Source organism: Lepidothrix coronata, unplaced genomic scaffold, assembly GCF_001604755.1.
Source record: "Lepidothrix coronata isolate B3197 unplaced genomic scaffold, Lepidothrix_coronata-1.0 Scaffold15, whole genome shotgun sequence".
In the NCBI taxonomy this organism is placed as follows: Eukaryota; Metazoa; Chordata; class Aves; order Passeriformes; family Pipridae; genus Lepidothrix; species Lepidothrix coronata.
The window spans coordinates 5,088,806-5,103,350 of record NW_016690195.1 but is presented as its reverse complement, the minus strand read 5'-3'; the positions used below and the strand labels follow the sequence as shown (position 1 = coordinate 5,103,350).

The 14,545-nt window shown below is 38.8% G+C and overlaps 1 protein-coding gene across 2 annotated transcripts in view; it reads left to right on the top strand.

The window, feature by feature from the left end:
* The window catches only part of RSPO2 (R-spondin 2), a 98,491-nt gene extending 92,002 nt beyond the window's left edge, over positions 1 to 6,489 (top strand). For both annotated transcript variants that reach the window (XM_017806409.1, XM_017806408.1), the window contains exon 5: positions 4,456 to 6,489. In XM_017806409.1, coding sequence (XP_017661898.1) covers positions 4,456 to 4,565 — 110 coding nt within the window. In that variant the 3' untranslated portion in view covers positions 4,566 to 6,489. The remainder of the gene's footprint in view (positions 1 to 4,455) is intronic.
* The last annotated feature ends 8,056 nt before the right edge of the window (positions 6,490 to 14,545 follow it).

Here is a 14,545-nt window from a genome sequence, read left to right as displayed (position 1 = left end):
TGTATGTGAGACTGCTGAAAATGTTGGGGAGTATTACACTGTGAAATAAAACTGCAGATAGTTGTTTTGCTTTGTTTTTTTTTTCCCCTTTTCACTGAATGTTTTAAATTTGCTGCCCCCATGTGGCTGTATACTGTGTTTGCTGAAACTCACAGTGAGTTTGTTAGAAGCACCGTTCCTACGGCGGTGCTTATACAGCAAGTCAAGCACAGTTCAGATACTGAACTGAAACTGGCTGGCTGAGTCAAGGATCTCAAACAATGTGGCTGGGAGTCCCTGTGAATACATTTGCTTCATTTTAGTTCTGGAGAATCAGGAGTGCCCTGGATGTTAGGAATCTGCTGCCCAAACCCTGTCCAGAGAAAGCTGCCTTTGCAGCTGTCAGATGATAAGACTCCTTCTGAACCAGGTAGTGTGTATCCCAGATTGACCAGGTGGATCCTGAAGGAGTATGCAGTATTTCTAAGCGAGATAAATATAGGCATATAGTAACTGAAACAGTGCTCAGATATTCTGGCCTTTGTATGAATTATTTGTATTTGCTCTCCTTGCTCCTGACACCAGTCATTAAATAAATAAAAACTGCAGTCATAAAATTAAAATTGAAGATGAGGCCTTATCTGGAGACCTGTCCCTTGGAAAGGAGCAACAAGGTGCATGGCTCTCTGCCAGATGACAAGCAGGCAAGCATCATTCCACTAGGAGGGATGAAATGTCACTTAGAGTGGTGCTGGCTTTGGATCCCAGGCAGCTGCACTGGACTGTTTGCTCTCTTGGGTACTGCTTCTGATCAGGAGGGGTTTATAGGCTGGCTGAATCAGACTTTATATCTCAGATATTCGTAGAACCATGAAATGGTTTGGGTTGGAAGGGACCTTAAAGAGCATCTAGTTCCACCCTCTCCACCAAGGGCAGGGCCACCTTCCACTAGATTGGGTTGCTCAAAGCCCCATCCAGCCTGGCCTGGAACACTTCCAGGGATGGGGCATCCACAGCTTCTCTGGGCAACCTGTTCTAGTGCTTTCCCATCCTCACAGTAAAGAATCTCTTCCTAATATCTAATCTAAACCAACACTCTTTCAGTTTAAAGTCATTTCCTCTTGCCCCATCACCATAGACCCTTGTAAAAAATTCCTCTCCAGCTCTCTTGTATTGTTACTTCCTGTTCTGTACAATAACATTATAGCCTGTTGTTGGTAGTGATAAAATCCCTCCAAAGAGGCAGTCCTTTTACTCTCCCTCCTCATTTGCTTCAGTCAGGAACTACCTTCTGTGTGCAACAGCAGGTTCTGGACTAATCTGCTGCTGCTGAAAAATCCACTCCTTTTCAGCTGCCCAACAAAGCCAAGCATGGCAGAGCCCTGCTGCTTCCTATGGAGAGAAGGACTTGGGGTCAGGGCTCTTGCTTTAAGGAGCAGTGAGCATGGCAAGGTGTGGGGAAGGTTGTGCAAAGCTCAGATGAGGTTGTCCAACACCTAACTCATGACACCGAGCTGCCACCTGGCCCGGGGGATTGTCTCCACCATCAGCTGTCCTCTCCCCACTACCCTCCAGTCAGGGGACTGGGAGAGTTTGGGTCCTGGGTCCTCTTAGAGGATCTACATTACGTATCATAAGCATCGTGTCCTTCTAAAGAGTTATGTAGTAAGATATTAAAAGATACTGCTGTTCACTGTGCTTCTGCTAATAAAATAACCACTGTAATTGAAATGTGCATTTAATAAAAATTCTCATGCTTGGAGACTTCAGCAGCATACTTTGTTTGAACTCTCTAGTCTTTATAGTCACTTTTTTCTTGCTAATCTCTTATCTCTGTTGCATTCTACTAACAGTATGGGAACTGATGGTTAGCAAGAAATACCTTTTATATTCTATTTTCTGGTTTAAATGACATTTGGAATTTGGGACTCAGCATCACCAAGTCATCTGGATTTTATCCTGTGTGGTTTAATATTGCCCTGAAAATATTGAAACTTATTCTGTACAACAGGGCACTTTGAGACACAATGAGCGAATAAAGCGCTCCTCATAGGAGAACAAATTATCAGCTATCAGTGGCAGCTATGCTGCCTCTACTTAGGTTGCTACTCCATGGCACGTGTAAAAGAAGGTAATTTGCCTTTGGTGTGCCTTGGGACAAAAGCAGGTACAGGGACGATTGCTACAGAGCAGCAGAAACATTGTAATGTGTTTGTTGCACAATGACATGTCAAATCACTGAAATCTAGTCCAGTTCATTTCTATTTTAAGGATATCATATGGGGAGTGGGCTGGCAATTTGAATTGATGTTTGTGTTGCAGGATCTACTTTCTAAGGCTTAGACAGAGATACCAACTGTGTTGTGAGTCATTTTATCCTTGTATCTCAAAGTGTTTTAGAGGAAAAATAGTAGGGTCTTTCACTGCCTTAAACTTACTTACAGTAAGCAATTAATCTCTAGAGGATGTCATAGAGAAACTAGATGAGACACTGACTTAAGTTTATATTTCTTTTACTAATCAGTCTCTATAATGGAAAACCTCAGAAAGTAAGATCACTGAGCAAACTGTGTAGCAAAACTCCAATAAAGCTCTGATTGATTCTTCTGGTCTTGTGAGAATCGATTGACCAGCAGAATTGGTCACTCTTTTCCATTTCCCCTCATCTTCTGCTTCCTTAATAAATATTTTGAACATGTGGGTTAAAAAATTTAGAATATTGAAAATGCAAGTTAGTGTTGAACTATACATTCATCTAAGATCTGATGCCTTACAATGTACCAGCTAGTGGAATTCCGTTAAAAGTATAAATATATATATATGTGAAAACTTCTATAGTTCGAATTGTGTTATTGTAATGCCACTTTGTGTCAAGTGTTCCTTGCCTCTGACCTCATTAGGTGTGCCTCGTCATTAGATAGAGTGTTACTAAAGAGTTTTAACTTAAAAGCTGCTTTGATTAATGCTTGGTCGGACTAAGGATTTATTGTGTAGGATTAACTAGATTTAAAAATGGCAAAATGCCATAGTAACCTTAATGCCAGACTTTAATGAGAAGCAGAAGTAAACTCCAAGGACCTTTATGATTTTTAATATGGACTAAACTCCTATGCTTTTTACCTTAATGTCTTGTCCTATTTTATATACAAGTATTCCAGTAATTCCTATAGAATAGTAGCCTAGTCAGTGTATTATGTATATATACATATATAGCTGAAGTATATAAGCCTATATTTTCAATGAATCATAAATTTTGATGATTTTAGAATGAGATTTATTCAGTGTTATTATGAAATAGAGAAAAACTCTTGTAACTGGTTTGAGTCTTTTAAATTAAGAAATAATATGAAAATAAGACAAAGCTGGATTGGCAAACGTTTGTTTCGTTTAGCAGTGTACTGACAATATAGATGAAAAATGTATTTTCATATTTTTATGTAACCTGCTAATTGAATTTCCTTTTACTGTCTTGTTAAATTCATATGGTGCTCCTGAAAGTTTACAAAGTTGTCACTTCTAGAGTTTAATAACCTTATTTTTTTACCATTGATCACATATTTTAGTATATGATACTGCCAAGAAAACCCAGACCATTCTCACACCTGACAGCATTTGGCCGTCTCCTTAAATCCTACTAGACTTGATAGGATTTAAGCATATACTTAAAAGGTAATGCATTGCCCAATGAGGGCCTTTGTATCTGACATTTTTTCAGTCCATGATATCTTTGCTGAGATAACCAAAGGGCACTGATTTATTATTAGAGCTGAAGAGGAAAAGCTTTCCCATTCAAGAAACTTGAGAATTTTTTTCCTGAATTGATCCTGATTTCCTGAATTTGGTTATTTTTCAGTGAATTTCCAATAGTAAGAAGTATGAAGTGTAATTTTTGTTTCTGCACAGTAATATACTGTGAGAACTAGACACAGTGTACTAATAAGCAGTAACAACAGTTCTTCACAGAGGTGGTAATGTTCCTGCCAAAGCGTGTCGGATGGCATCCAACCAAATACTTGGGCTGTAATGCCTAATTTCTCATTGAAATCACAGATATATTGGACATGACTTAAATAGGATTACTCACTCAAGCAAATTTACGCAAGGGTCTAAGGCATATATCCAGTTTCCAGTGAGTTAGGAGTCTACATACTCTTTTGGCTCTGAGCCTTAGGCACTTGCATAACGTTGCTTGTGCGACCTGCCCTGCCAAAAACGAAACCTGCATCAACATGGTTACTCATACCAGCAAAATTGTGCCTGTGGACAAGTGATGACAGTCAGGGATCCTTTTTTATCACACTGAAAACTTGTGCTTTCACTGAGATTGAAGCTCATTAACCATCATTACCTTTGCAGTCCCTATTTGATAATTTCTGTACAAATGAGCTGCTTTTGTTGTTGGGTTTTTTTTTCTAATTTCTGTATTCCTTACTCGACTCATTGTTATGATTTGGTTTTCTTTTTTTTTTTTTTCAGGGAGAAGACCAGCAAAAACAAAGGACAAAAAAAAGAAGAAAAAGAACTTGATGGAAAGGGCTCAGAAGCAGCACAGCATCTTTTTAGCGACAGATAAAACAAGCCAGTAAAGACTTGATTTTCTTTAATATATTTTTTTTGCAAAGTGCACAAAAGCTGCTATATGCTCCTGCCCATGGATGCACTACAGTTCAGCTGCTTTGACAGTATTGGTGGCAAATAACTTGTGAAAATAAAGCCCACAAGCTTGTTTGTTTTATTTATATATTTTTTTATTTTATTTTTTTCCTTTCATTTTTGACCTGAAGACTTCAAGGTCAGGAGCACACTGAGTTGAATCAGTGGAAGTGGTCCTGAAGTGCATCAGAGATAACGTTCTGAGTGCTTGGTCAACATGTTGACCAGGAAAGAAATCTACGTAGCACCATTAGGCGGACTTGTGCATATTTAAATAAATAAAAAAAGGAAGTCTTGGAGGTGTAGGTACTGTTGCATTTATGGCCTTTGTTTCCTATATTTGTACATTTCAAGAGTAAATGAATATGACTTACCTACTTAGTGTTAATGTACATTGTTCTCAGCACCTGCTACATCAAAACAGTTGTATAATAAAACTGCTTTAAGACAACATGCCACAGGATTCACTGCTTAGACTTACAGAAGCACAGCAAGACTCTATGTGTACATACTACTCTGTCTACATATAAATGAACATATTTACTGTACATCTATGCATCTTTCTGTATAATACTTTATACATGTTTAAAAGTATGTCCTGTTGGTTCTAGTAATGTACTTTAATCCAGTAAATGTTTACTTTTTACTATGTTTTAAGTATCTTCTCATATTCCTCAAGAGTTACAAACTGGATTTTTTTTCTCATTTGCAAAGGACACTCATTTACAAAACTACCTTGCACTGACCCTCACCATGGAGTGTCAGCTCTGAAGTATACTTGCCAGACTAGTCCACAAATCTTTTATGCTATTCTGTACTCCTATCTCAGCCCTCATGTATTTTGTCTCAGAAGAAGAAGTGTAATGTTTTTAAGATGAGGCACAATGACGATAGATATTTTGAGTGTCAGGACAGAAATTATATGTAAAGTTCTTGGTATCTAAGATTGTATGTGTAGTTTGTTGGTTTTTTTCAAATATAATACAGTGTTTTATTTCAGTTAGTCCTGATGCAGTCAGATACAGAAAATAAATACCTGAATAGGGGAGAAACAAAAGAAAAAGTTACTTGAGGTCAAATTTAATCTGCAGCTGGTGTTTGCTTTGGGTTTTTGGGGGGGGGATGGAGAGTGGAGACAATTTTCTGTGTAGGATGTTAAAATGGCTCAGGATGTGTAATTTGGTAATCTAGCATTACTGGACTATCATTCAAGGAGATTTTTGGATACCTGCTGGGAAAAGCTCACACTAAAATGTGATGTTTAAGATGTCTGAGAATAATTAGAGAAATTATTTCAGTTCTAGGACTAAAACTTGTATATGACCTACACAAAAAATGAAAAAGCGAAACAGACCCCAGACCTTCACAAACCTCATTTTGACATATACTTTAGAAAAATCCCACAAATACCAGTTTTTGTTTTATGGGCTATATGCTTTTCAAATAAACTAAGGAAATAAAGCATCTGTAAGCACAAATGTATCAGTATTTAGCTATGACAAGTGTTGCTACTGAAATGTGCAGTAGTTAGACATATGAATGTTCCATAAACTGCTTGTGGACTTCCACTTAACTGTGAGATTTTCACTATATGTTCATATTTACCTAGAACACAGTAATGTTATGGACAGTAAGATTGTTCTGATCCTGGGCTGCTATTTTGGACATAAAATGTTCACTTCAAAAAAAAAATTAAAAGACAATAGGAACTGTAGCTGCCTGTTTGCTTATTGGTTAACAAATTTGGCTCTAAGTGCAGTGAATGCCCTCATACAAGCCTTTCAATAGATGTTACAAATATTGTATTAGGCATGTCATGGAAAGAATGCTACAAAATACAATAAAATGATGTCACAAGCTTCTGAGTAAAATATTTATGGTCCTTTTTAATTCAAATAGTGTATTCCTTTGGAATTGTATGCACATAGAAGAATTGGAGACGGTGTGTGGATGCAGATTTTCTGCAACTGGGGTAAAAAAAATATGAGGGTTTTCCAAACAACTATTTTGTTGATACTTAGGTTTGAAAAAACACCTAGTGTTAGATATACGTTGATTTCTGCTGTCCCAGTCACCTTCACATTCAGAGTTTCCTTGAGAGTGTAGACACAAGAAAGTCATCCCTAAGTAGCAGATGCCCTTGTGTCTAGTTCCTTTGTTGTCCTCGACATCCTGCCTTTGCATGGTGGACCCTATCGATGTATTCATAGCACTGGGGTTTTTGTAGGATCATACTTCTGAGGTTAGAACGGACTGTCCCTTGGACATTAGGAAAAAGGTTTTCACTGAAGAGGGTGTTTGGTCACAGGCTCCTCAGGGAAGTGGTCATGGCATGAAGCCTGTCAGAGTTCAAGCAGTGTCTGAACAATGCTCTTAATAATGTGGTTTAGTTTTAGGTAGTCCTGTGAGGAGCAGGGAGTTGGACTCAATGATCCTTATGTGTCTTTTCCATCTTGAGATACTCTGTGGTTCAATGAATCTATGACCTTGAGAGATCATCTAGTCCATATCTCTGCTTGAAACAGTGCTAACCTTGAAGTTATCTTCAAACAGATACTGTTTCTTGATAAAGAAGATCAGGTTTAAAGCTGGATAACATTAAAACAGCCTGTGCCCACTCTGCCTCTTATTTTCTTTAAATTTTATCAGAAGCAGGCTTGTAAAGATCTTAGTTCTTTTCCGGTAAGTGACTGTCTAGGTACAGATGTCACCCTTTTCCCCTTTCAGAGCCGTTACTGCTTTTTGAATCTGTTTCTCTCAAACAGCAGAGGGATTCACAGCAGTGGAACTTTTGGATTCACAAGGCTTTTATGCCCCTAGTTTAATGCTTAGCTATTGGAAGTCTATTTAAAACTACAAAAGATTCAAATCAGTAGGATAAAGGACTTGTATATGCTGTAGTCATTGGTTTTAAAAAGGCGTTGCATTGCTATGATGAGCAGAAAGTGCTTTTTCAAAAGCATACATTATTTTATATCTTATTCACCTGTCTCAGAAGAGACAGTTTCATACTGCACTGTGTATTTAGGATCTCTCTACTCTCAGTTTGACTTATATCTGCCTCTTTAAATTAAAAAACAAACAAAAAAAAAGAAGAAAAGGAAACCAACCCCAGGTGCAGATTTAGTGCAACTATTTTGTGGCTGACTGGTCTTTATTGCACTTCAGCTGTTTTTGCCAGTGAGAAATTTTTGTTATATGTTTATTTTCTTATTCCTGGGGGGGAGGGGGGATGTTCCATTCCGCATCACGGTAATGCAAACCTTCCATACTACAAATGTCAGTATAAGGAAATTGTTCTTCTCTTACACCTATATGCTTAATATGAAAGAAGAGTGAATACTTGTAGAATTTACATGATATGTCTTGGTTTATCAGTATGAGTTTTTGTTAGAGAAAAAAAAAATATTTTCATCTGAGTCAGCTAAAACCAAACCAAAAATCAATTAGATGCCATGCTAACTCTTCAATATTTTTAAGAAAATAAAAATATTTGTAAAATCTTGATTGAAAGCTTATAAAATGAGAAGATAGATTTTTCCCAGGCAGATTAAGATCAAATTCAGTGATTCAACTTTGTTATACTGATGAAATAGAATATAGAATAAAAATAACTGGATGTTACTGGCACAAGTACCATGCTTTTTAAGTGAGTAGTGCTACTGAAGGCTGATGCTACCACTTACCAGAAGGTATGAGTTTTTTTAATTCAAACTGCACATCTCTTTCTCTTCACCAACAAAATGTATTTGTCTTTTGACACCAGTTCACTTTCACTTCCAGTGGTGTAAGCCAGCATGAATTCCAGTAAGCTCTAGACTGATGTTATTTTGGACTGAAACCAAGAAGAACAAAATGTACCCTTCTGAAAGTGTAACACACAAACCACTGTCAACTTTTTGTTTAGTTCTTTACTGAAAGCTCTGTGCTGAACCTGGCATCATTTCTTTAATGAGAAGGCTCTTTCCAGGTCTGAGGAAAGGACATTCTCTTTAGGAAGTAGTACAGCAGCATGATCTGCAGGAAAGCCAGGAGAAAGGCAGCTCACTGAAGAGCAGTTCCTCTGAGGAGTGAGAAACACTATAAGAAAAGTATGACTAGAGAGAGCATCTGAAGTGAAACCAGCTTGTAGCCCATTGCCTAACTCTTCTGGACTTCAACTGATTTTTTTTAATGCAAATTAGTTCTGTTTATGTCTAATCCACATATGTCTTCAACCCCAGTGAAGCTGTATACTTACTTAACTGGCCAGTAATACATCTCTGGTCATGTCAGCTGCGGAATTGCTGCCCAGCCTCCTTGTTTTGAAATGTATCTTCAGTGACACTCATGTAATCCTGATGATTTTAACTGGGCAATGCTGTTGAAACTAACTAACAGTTCATAGACCACAAATGGACAGACACTGAAAATAGGGCCATTTTGTTTTTCCCTGTCACTTTTCAAAATAGAAATTCAGCTCAAGAAAGCAAACAGTGGCAGTTAGAAGATATATCTTGGCTTGCAACTATTTCTTAGCTTCTCCTTAAAATTTAAGGGGGCTTTATGAAAAAGAGTTAGGAGGGTTTTGTTGGTTTTGGATTTGGTTTTGGTTTTTTCCCTGAAGCCTCTTTTTTTATCAGATACTCTGGTGGTCTAGTGGTTAGGGTGCAGGACTCTCACCACTGCGACCCGGGTTCGATTCCCGGCCCCCCGGGCAGATGGAGCTCGTCAGCCCTGTAAGGCAATCCATCTAAGAGAAGGTCACTCTAAAACAAAAACCTACGTTCTGAGACCCTCATTGCCACTGTCCAAGCTTGCTCGGCCCCGGCAGATGAACCTCAGGATTAAAGGGTGGGCTCAGTTCAGCGCACGCTGTGTCTCACCTAAAAAATCCACTGCGCAGGCTCGAAGGGTCAATGACCTTTCCCAAATCTTCGCTCGCGAAGACTGGCCATTATTATATACTTCAGTGAGAGATTGCATTTGCTTTCTGAGTGGACTTGGTTGCCATTTATAGAAACTAAGGCCCATAACTGCAAGGGGGCTCCTCATCTTTGCTCCAGAATTGTTTGTCTTTTATTTAGTTGTAGTCTAGTAGTAGGTACATGAAAAATCTCCGGGGCAGGAATGCAGCCATGGAATTTCTCCTGTCGTGGTTTTGTACTCTCCTTTTGGCCTCGTTCCTTGTTATGCTGTAGCCTGGCTTCAGCAGGAGCAGTGAACAGTATTTCTACCATAAATGTCTTTTAGTCTGCATTTTCTCTTGGCTAGGGCATGTGGTTTCTAACTCTAAGGCTGGCTCTAGTAATTTATTTTGTGGTCAGATATTTTCTCTGTAGAGAAAGTTAAAGAGAAATTCAAGGACTAAAGGTATATAAACAGATGATGAGAGGAATAAGCAAGTATGCATCCTCTCACAGCCATAATCTAAAACAGGAATAGGTAAATGTATAGATAAATATAACGATCATCCCTGATCCAATGATTGCAGTTTAGATACCAGTTTTTCTGCCTATTTTTTTTTCTTCATAATGAATTTATAAATTCAAATCAGTTCAATCCCAGCTCAATGTGATTGTTCAAAATCAAAGTCTCCGATCAGTTCTCTTGGGACAGTTTGATAAAGACAGTAACTTTAGCAGGGAAGGTAAAATAAATAATAAGTAAGTACAATAAAAACAAACAAACAAACAAACAAACAAAGTAAATACACCTAAAGGTGTATTTGACTTTGAACTAAAACCATGACAGTTTATGACAAGATGATAGCTCATATAAACTTGGCAACCGAAAGAAAGAATGTAGAAGAAACATTTTTCAGTCTTAATTTTGTATGCAGTTATGATAAAGATGTATGAATGCTGAATGATAGCATTTTAAAGATCTGTAGTGATATGAACAGAATTGTATTTCTTCTGTATATAAGTGACTGCAGTTCTGCAATGATGATTGAACAAGGCAATAATTCTTCATTCTTAACTCTCATTTTGGTTTTACTTCTCTTTCATGCAAACAGTGCAGCACAAAGATTTTGGGTTTTGCCTACACTTTCTTCCCCTTCCTCCCCTCTCCCTGGGGCTTCCTCTGCCATGATTCAAGGGATTCCCATGAGCTCTAAGCTGCAGATGCTTTGCAATATGCAGCCTACTTGCAGATGTTTTGGCATGTATTTCCAAGCTATACAGCCAGGCACTCTGAAGAAAATCCAGATGTTATTCAGAGAGAGAGAGTAGGTAGCACATGCATTTTCGAAAAGTATGTTAATTCCTGTTATTTCCCTGGTCAGCTTCATTCTTTGAGGTGTGATAGAAAAAGAAAGGGGAGATGTATCATCTGGGAAGCTTCCAAATCCACTTCTTAGAAAAGCAGTGATATATGACCATACTGGAATTGAAAAAGATTGGTGTGTTTTATGCAGAATGCTACCATTCCTGTGCTGAATAGACAACTCTACCACAGAACTTCATGTCATAAATTATCATAAACTTCATGTTACCTTATCATAAACCAAAATTACCTTTTCCCTATTAAAATGGCATATTAACAGATAAAAGTACAGACAAAGGCTTCTTGAGCAAATAAAGGTCATTTAAAACTGATGGATCCTTTGCTAACGATGAAGATGAGGTGTCCTTTTCAGCCTCGACTATTGTATCACCAAGGCATTATTCAAGACCCATCTTGAAACCCAGGATAGATTTCTTAAATTCTGGAATAGGACTTGAAACACAGAGCAGGACAGTTTCGATTTTTTCAGTGCAATATCATAGAATAGTAGAATGGTTTGGGTTGGAAGGGACCTTAAAGATCATCTAGTTCCACCCCCCGCCATGAGCCAGGCCACCTTCCACTAGACTGGGTTGCTCAAAGCCTCATCCAACCTGGCCTGGAACACTTCCTGGGATGGAACATCCACAGCTTCTCTGGGCAACTTGTGCCAGTGCCTCACCACCCTCACAGTAAAGAATCTCTTCCTAATGTCTAATCTAAACCTTCTCTCTTTCAGTTTGAAGCCATTCACCCCTTGCCCCGTCACTACACGCTCTTGTAAAAGTCCCTCTCTCTCTTCCTTATAGGCTCCCTTCAGGTACTGGAAGGCTGCAATTATGTCACCTCTAAGCCATCTCTTTTCCAGGCTGAACAAACCCAATTCTCTCAGCCTTTCCTCATAGGAGAGGTGCACCATCCCTCTAATCAACTTGGTGGCCCTCCTTTGGACTCACTTCAGTATATCAGGTTATACAACTAATTCCAGAAATATATGGTTTATTTCATCTGAGTTAGTCTTAAAATAAGCAAGCCATTCATTCTCTCCACATCCAGCTTTTGGTAGGAGTGTTTTTTCCAGCCTGCTTTCACCTGCCTAACTATTCCAGCAGAAAAATTGTCCACTAGCAGTGGTGGCCCATTTGGAATGCATTTGCCAAGCAGAAGTCATCTTCCTTTTCTACAGCAAATTTTATGCGATCCCTGTCTATAAACAATTCAAATGCTTTGAGGGTAGATCATGATCCAGAGCACAGAGGTCTGAAGGCTGATCAACAGCAACAAGGCCTTTTGTGTACACAGTACTGAGTCTGCTTTCCACCTTGTTGGGAACTCAGAAAGGGTGGGTTGATTAGGCAGGTTGAAATGTCCAGAGAAACTGGAGAAAGTGAGACTGTAAATTTCTCTGTGGCGGTGTCAGTTTAAATGAAGTTCTTTGTCACTTATAAGTTACATTCAAAGCTAAGTGCATGAGTCCTCTGCTCTGTTATAGTTATGTGCTATTCCAGTTCTGCCAAACTATGAACGTCCTCTTATGCTGCTTTTTGTGATTTGTTGTTTATAAAAATGCTTTTGTTGAACATCCACCAAAGAAAAGAGTTGCATTGAAGGTTTTGTTGATGAAAGATCTCAAACAGAACCAAACTGTTTTAAAAATGACACCCACAAATTTTCCACATGGCATCAACTGTGCAAAGTGCACCATGATCAGCAAATTGTAATTTAAAACCTCTCAAAATTATACAGTTGCCTTTACATGAAATGAAGAATATGTGTCCAAGTGAGACTGTATTATATACAATCCTGACTTGTTAGATCTTTGCTTAGTCTAGCCTAGCCTATTAACAACACTTTTGTCATCCACTGGATATGGAGCTCAATTAAGTATATGCTAAGCCTTTTGTAATGTAAGGGAGAATAGCTACCTGAAAGAAATACATGATACCTCTACACATATTTATTGTTGTGAAGGACTATATGTGCATATGGCCAGAATGAAGGGTAGTACACAGCCAGTCATTTTTAATTATTATATAAATGTGTTTTTACAGTTGAGGTGGTACTGCTGAGGACTGACTCACAAGCCTTCTTTAACCTATGGTTGCCAGACACATTGGAATTCCCACCTATCTTCTCCACAGACAAAAACTTCCCTGTCTGACCATCCTGGAGCCACTCTGGCAGTCATTCTTACCCATCTGAGCTGGGACTGAAGCACCTTCGCTGCTACATACCCCACACTCACACAGTCATCGATGCTCGATGCTAGGTTTCCCATAGCAGAGTCTCAGATGTCCAGATTCTTAAAATAACTTTATCATAGTGCAATAACTAAATAACAAAATAACAGCTCTATCTGGGTGCCTCCAAGGAGGGACCCCAACAAAGGAACCATACAGTCTAAGCATCAAAGTCTGCGGGTCATCGGCTCCTGCCCTGTCTCTGAGTGCCCGCTCCCCTAGCTGGCACCACAGATCCTCGGGGCCCTTTGTTATCCAAAGGGTCGGCAGTTCATAGCCCCTTGCCTCAGGCTCAGGCTCCTGCTCCCCAGACCTCATCCTGCTGCTCGCACTGCAGCTGCACACTGAGCTACCTGCACTAAATTAATTCCTCAACAATTGCCACCAGCCTTTGTCCTCAACTATGTTTCTTGACACCCATACATATTCATCTAAATTGAAATAGATGGAAATGTATCTGTGTTTAGCAGTTTATAAATTACAGCAGCTCAAAACCAAGTACTCTACCATGAATGTACTGCTATGTTACATTAATCTTCAGAGTGGAACTGAGACTGATGTCCAGGTGCAGAAGCTTCATCATATCTTGCAGCTGAATCTGTAGATCTTGCTGAGGTGAAGGTATCAGACACCACTCTGTTCGTCTTATTTATTATGAGCTCCCAGAAGGTCCGTAGAGACTTCAGTGAATCACCAGGAGTTTGAGCAGGCAGAAATCTGTAAAAATACGGACTTGGCTGGTGTGTAAAATATCATCTCATTTTTTTGAGAAAATTCATATTGGTACTCAGTCAGATACAGATGAAGACAAAAACAAACACATTCCAAATTTTTCAGCCCAAGCTGAAGAACAGTATGATCTTAAGGTAGCAAGAATCCTACTCTTAAACCTCTTGGAAGCTAACATCAGATGTAATCAGAAGCACAGGCTCACAAGCACTATTAGTCAGGTAAATTTCTCCGTGGGTAGATACTATTCAACTTCAGACTCTCAGAGCAAAACACATCTAAAATGTGTGTTTTACTTACATGTTTAACAACTGTTTAATAGCAGCAATAATAAAGACATGATACGTTGTATGCACTGAACTGAAAAACGGCAGTTGTACAGGACATAGATCTTAAGAGGAACGGAGGACACCTCACAGGTGAATGATGAATCTGTAGAGTTATTCAAGGTTATGTGCCATATTGGGAAGCATATGAAACATTTAGATAAGAAAGATTTGATACATGGATGAATTTGGGCAATATTTTCTTCGCAAATGGGAACACAAAGATACTACATTTTTAGAGGCTGGCCTTGTAGATGAGCTCTACTTTACTTCTTTCCTTTCAGTGTGTGCAGGTGAACCTGTTGCCTTCTTGGAGAAAAGTCCTTTTTCTGATATTCATGGAAAAGTATAATTGCAAGAGCAGCTTTT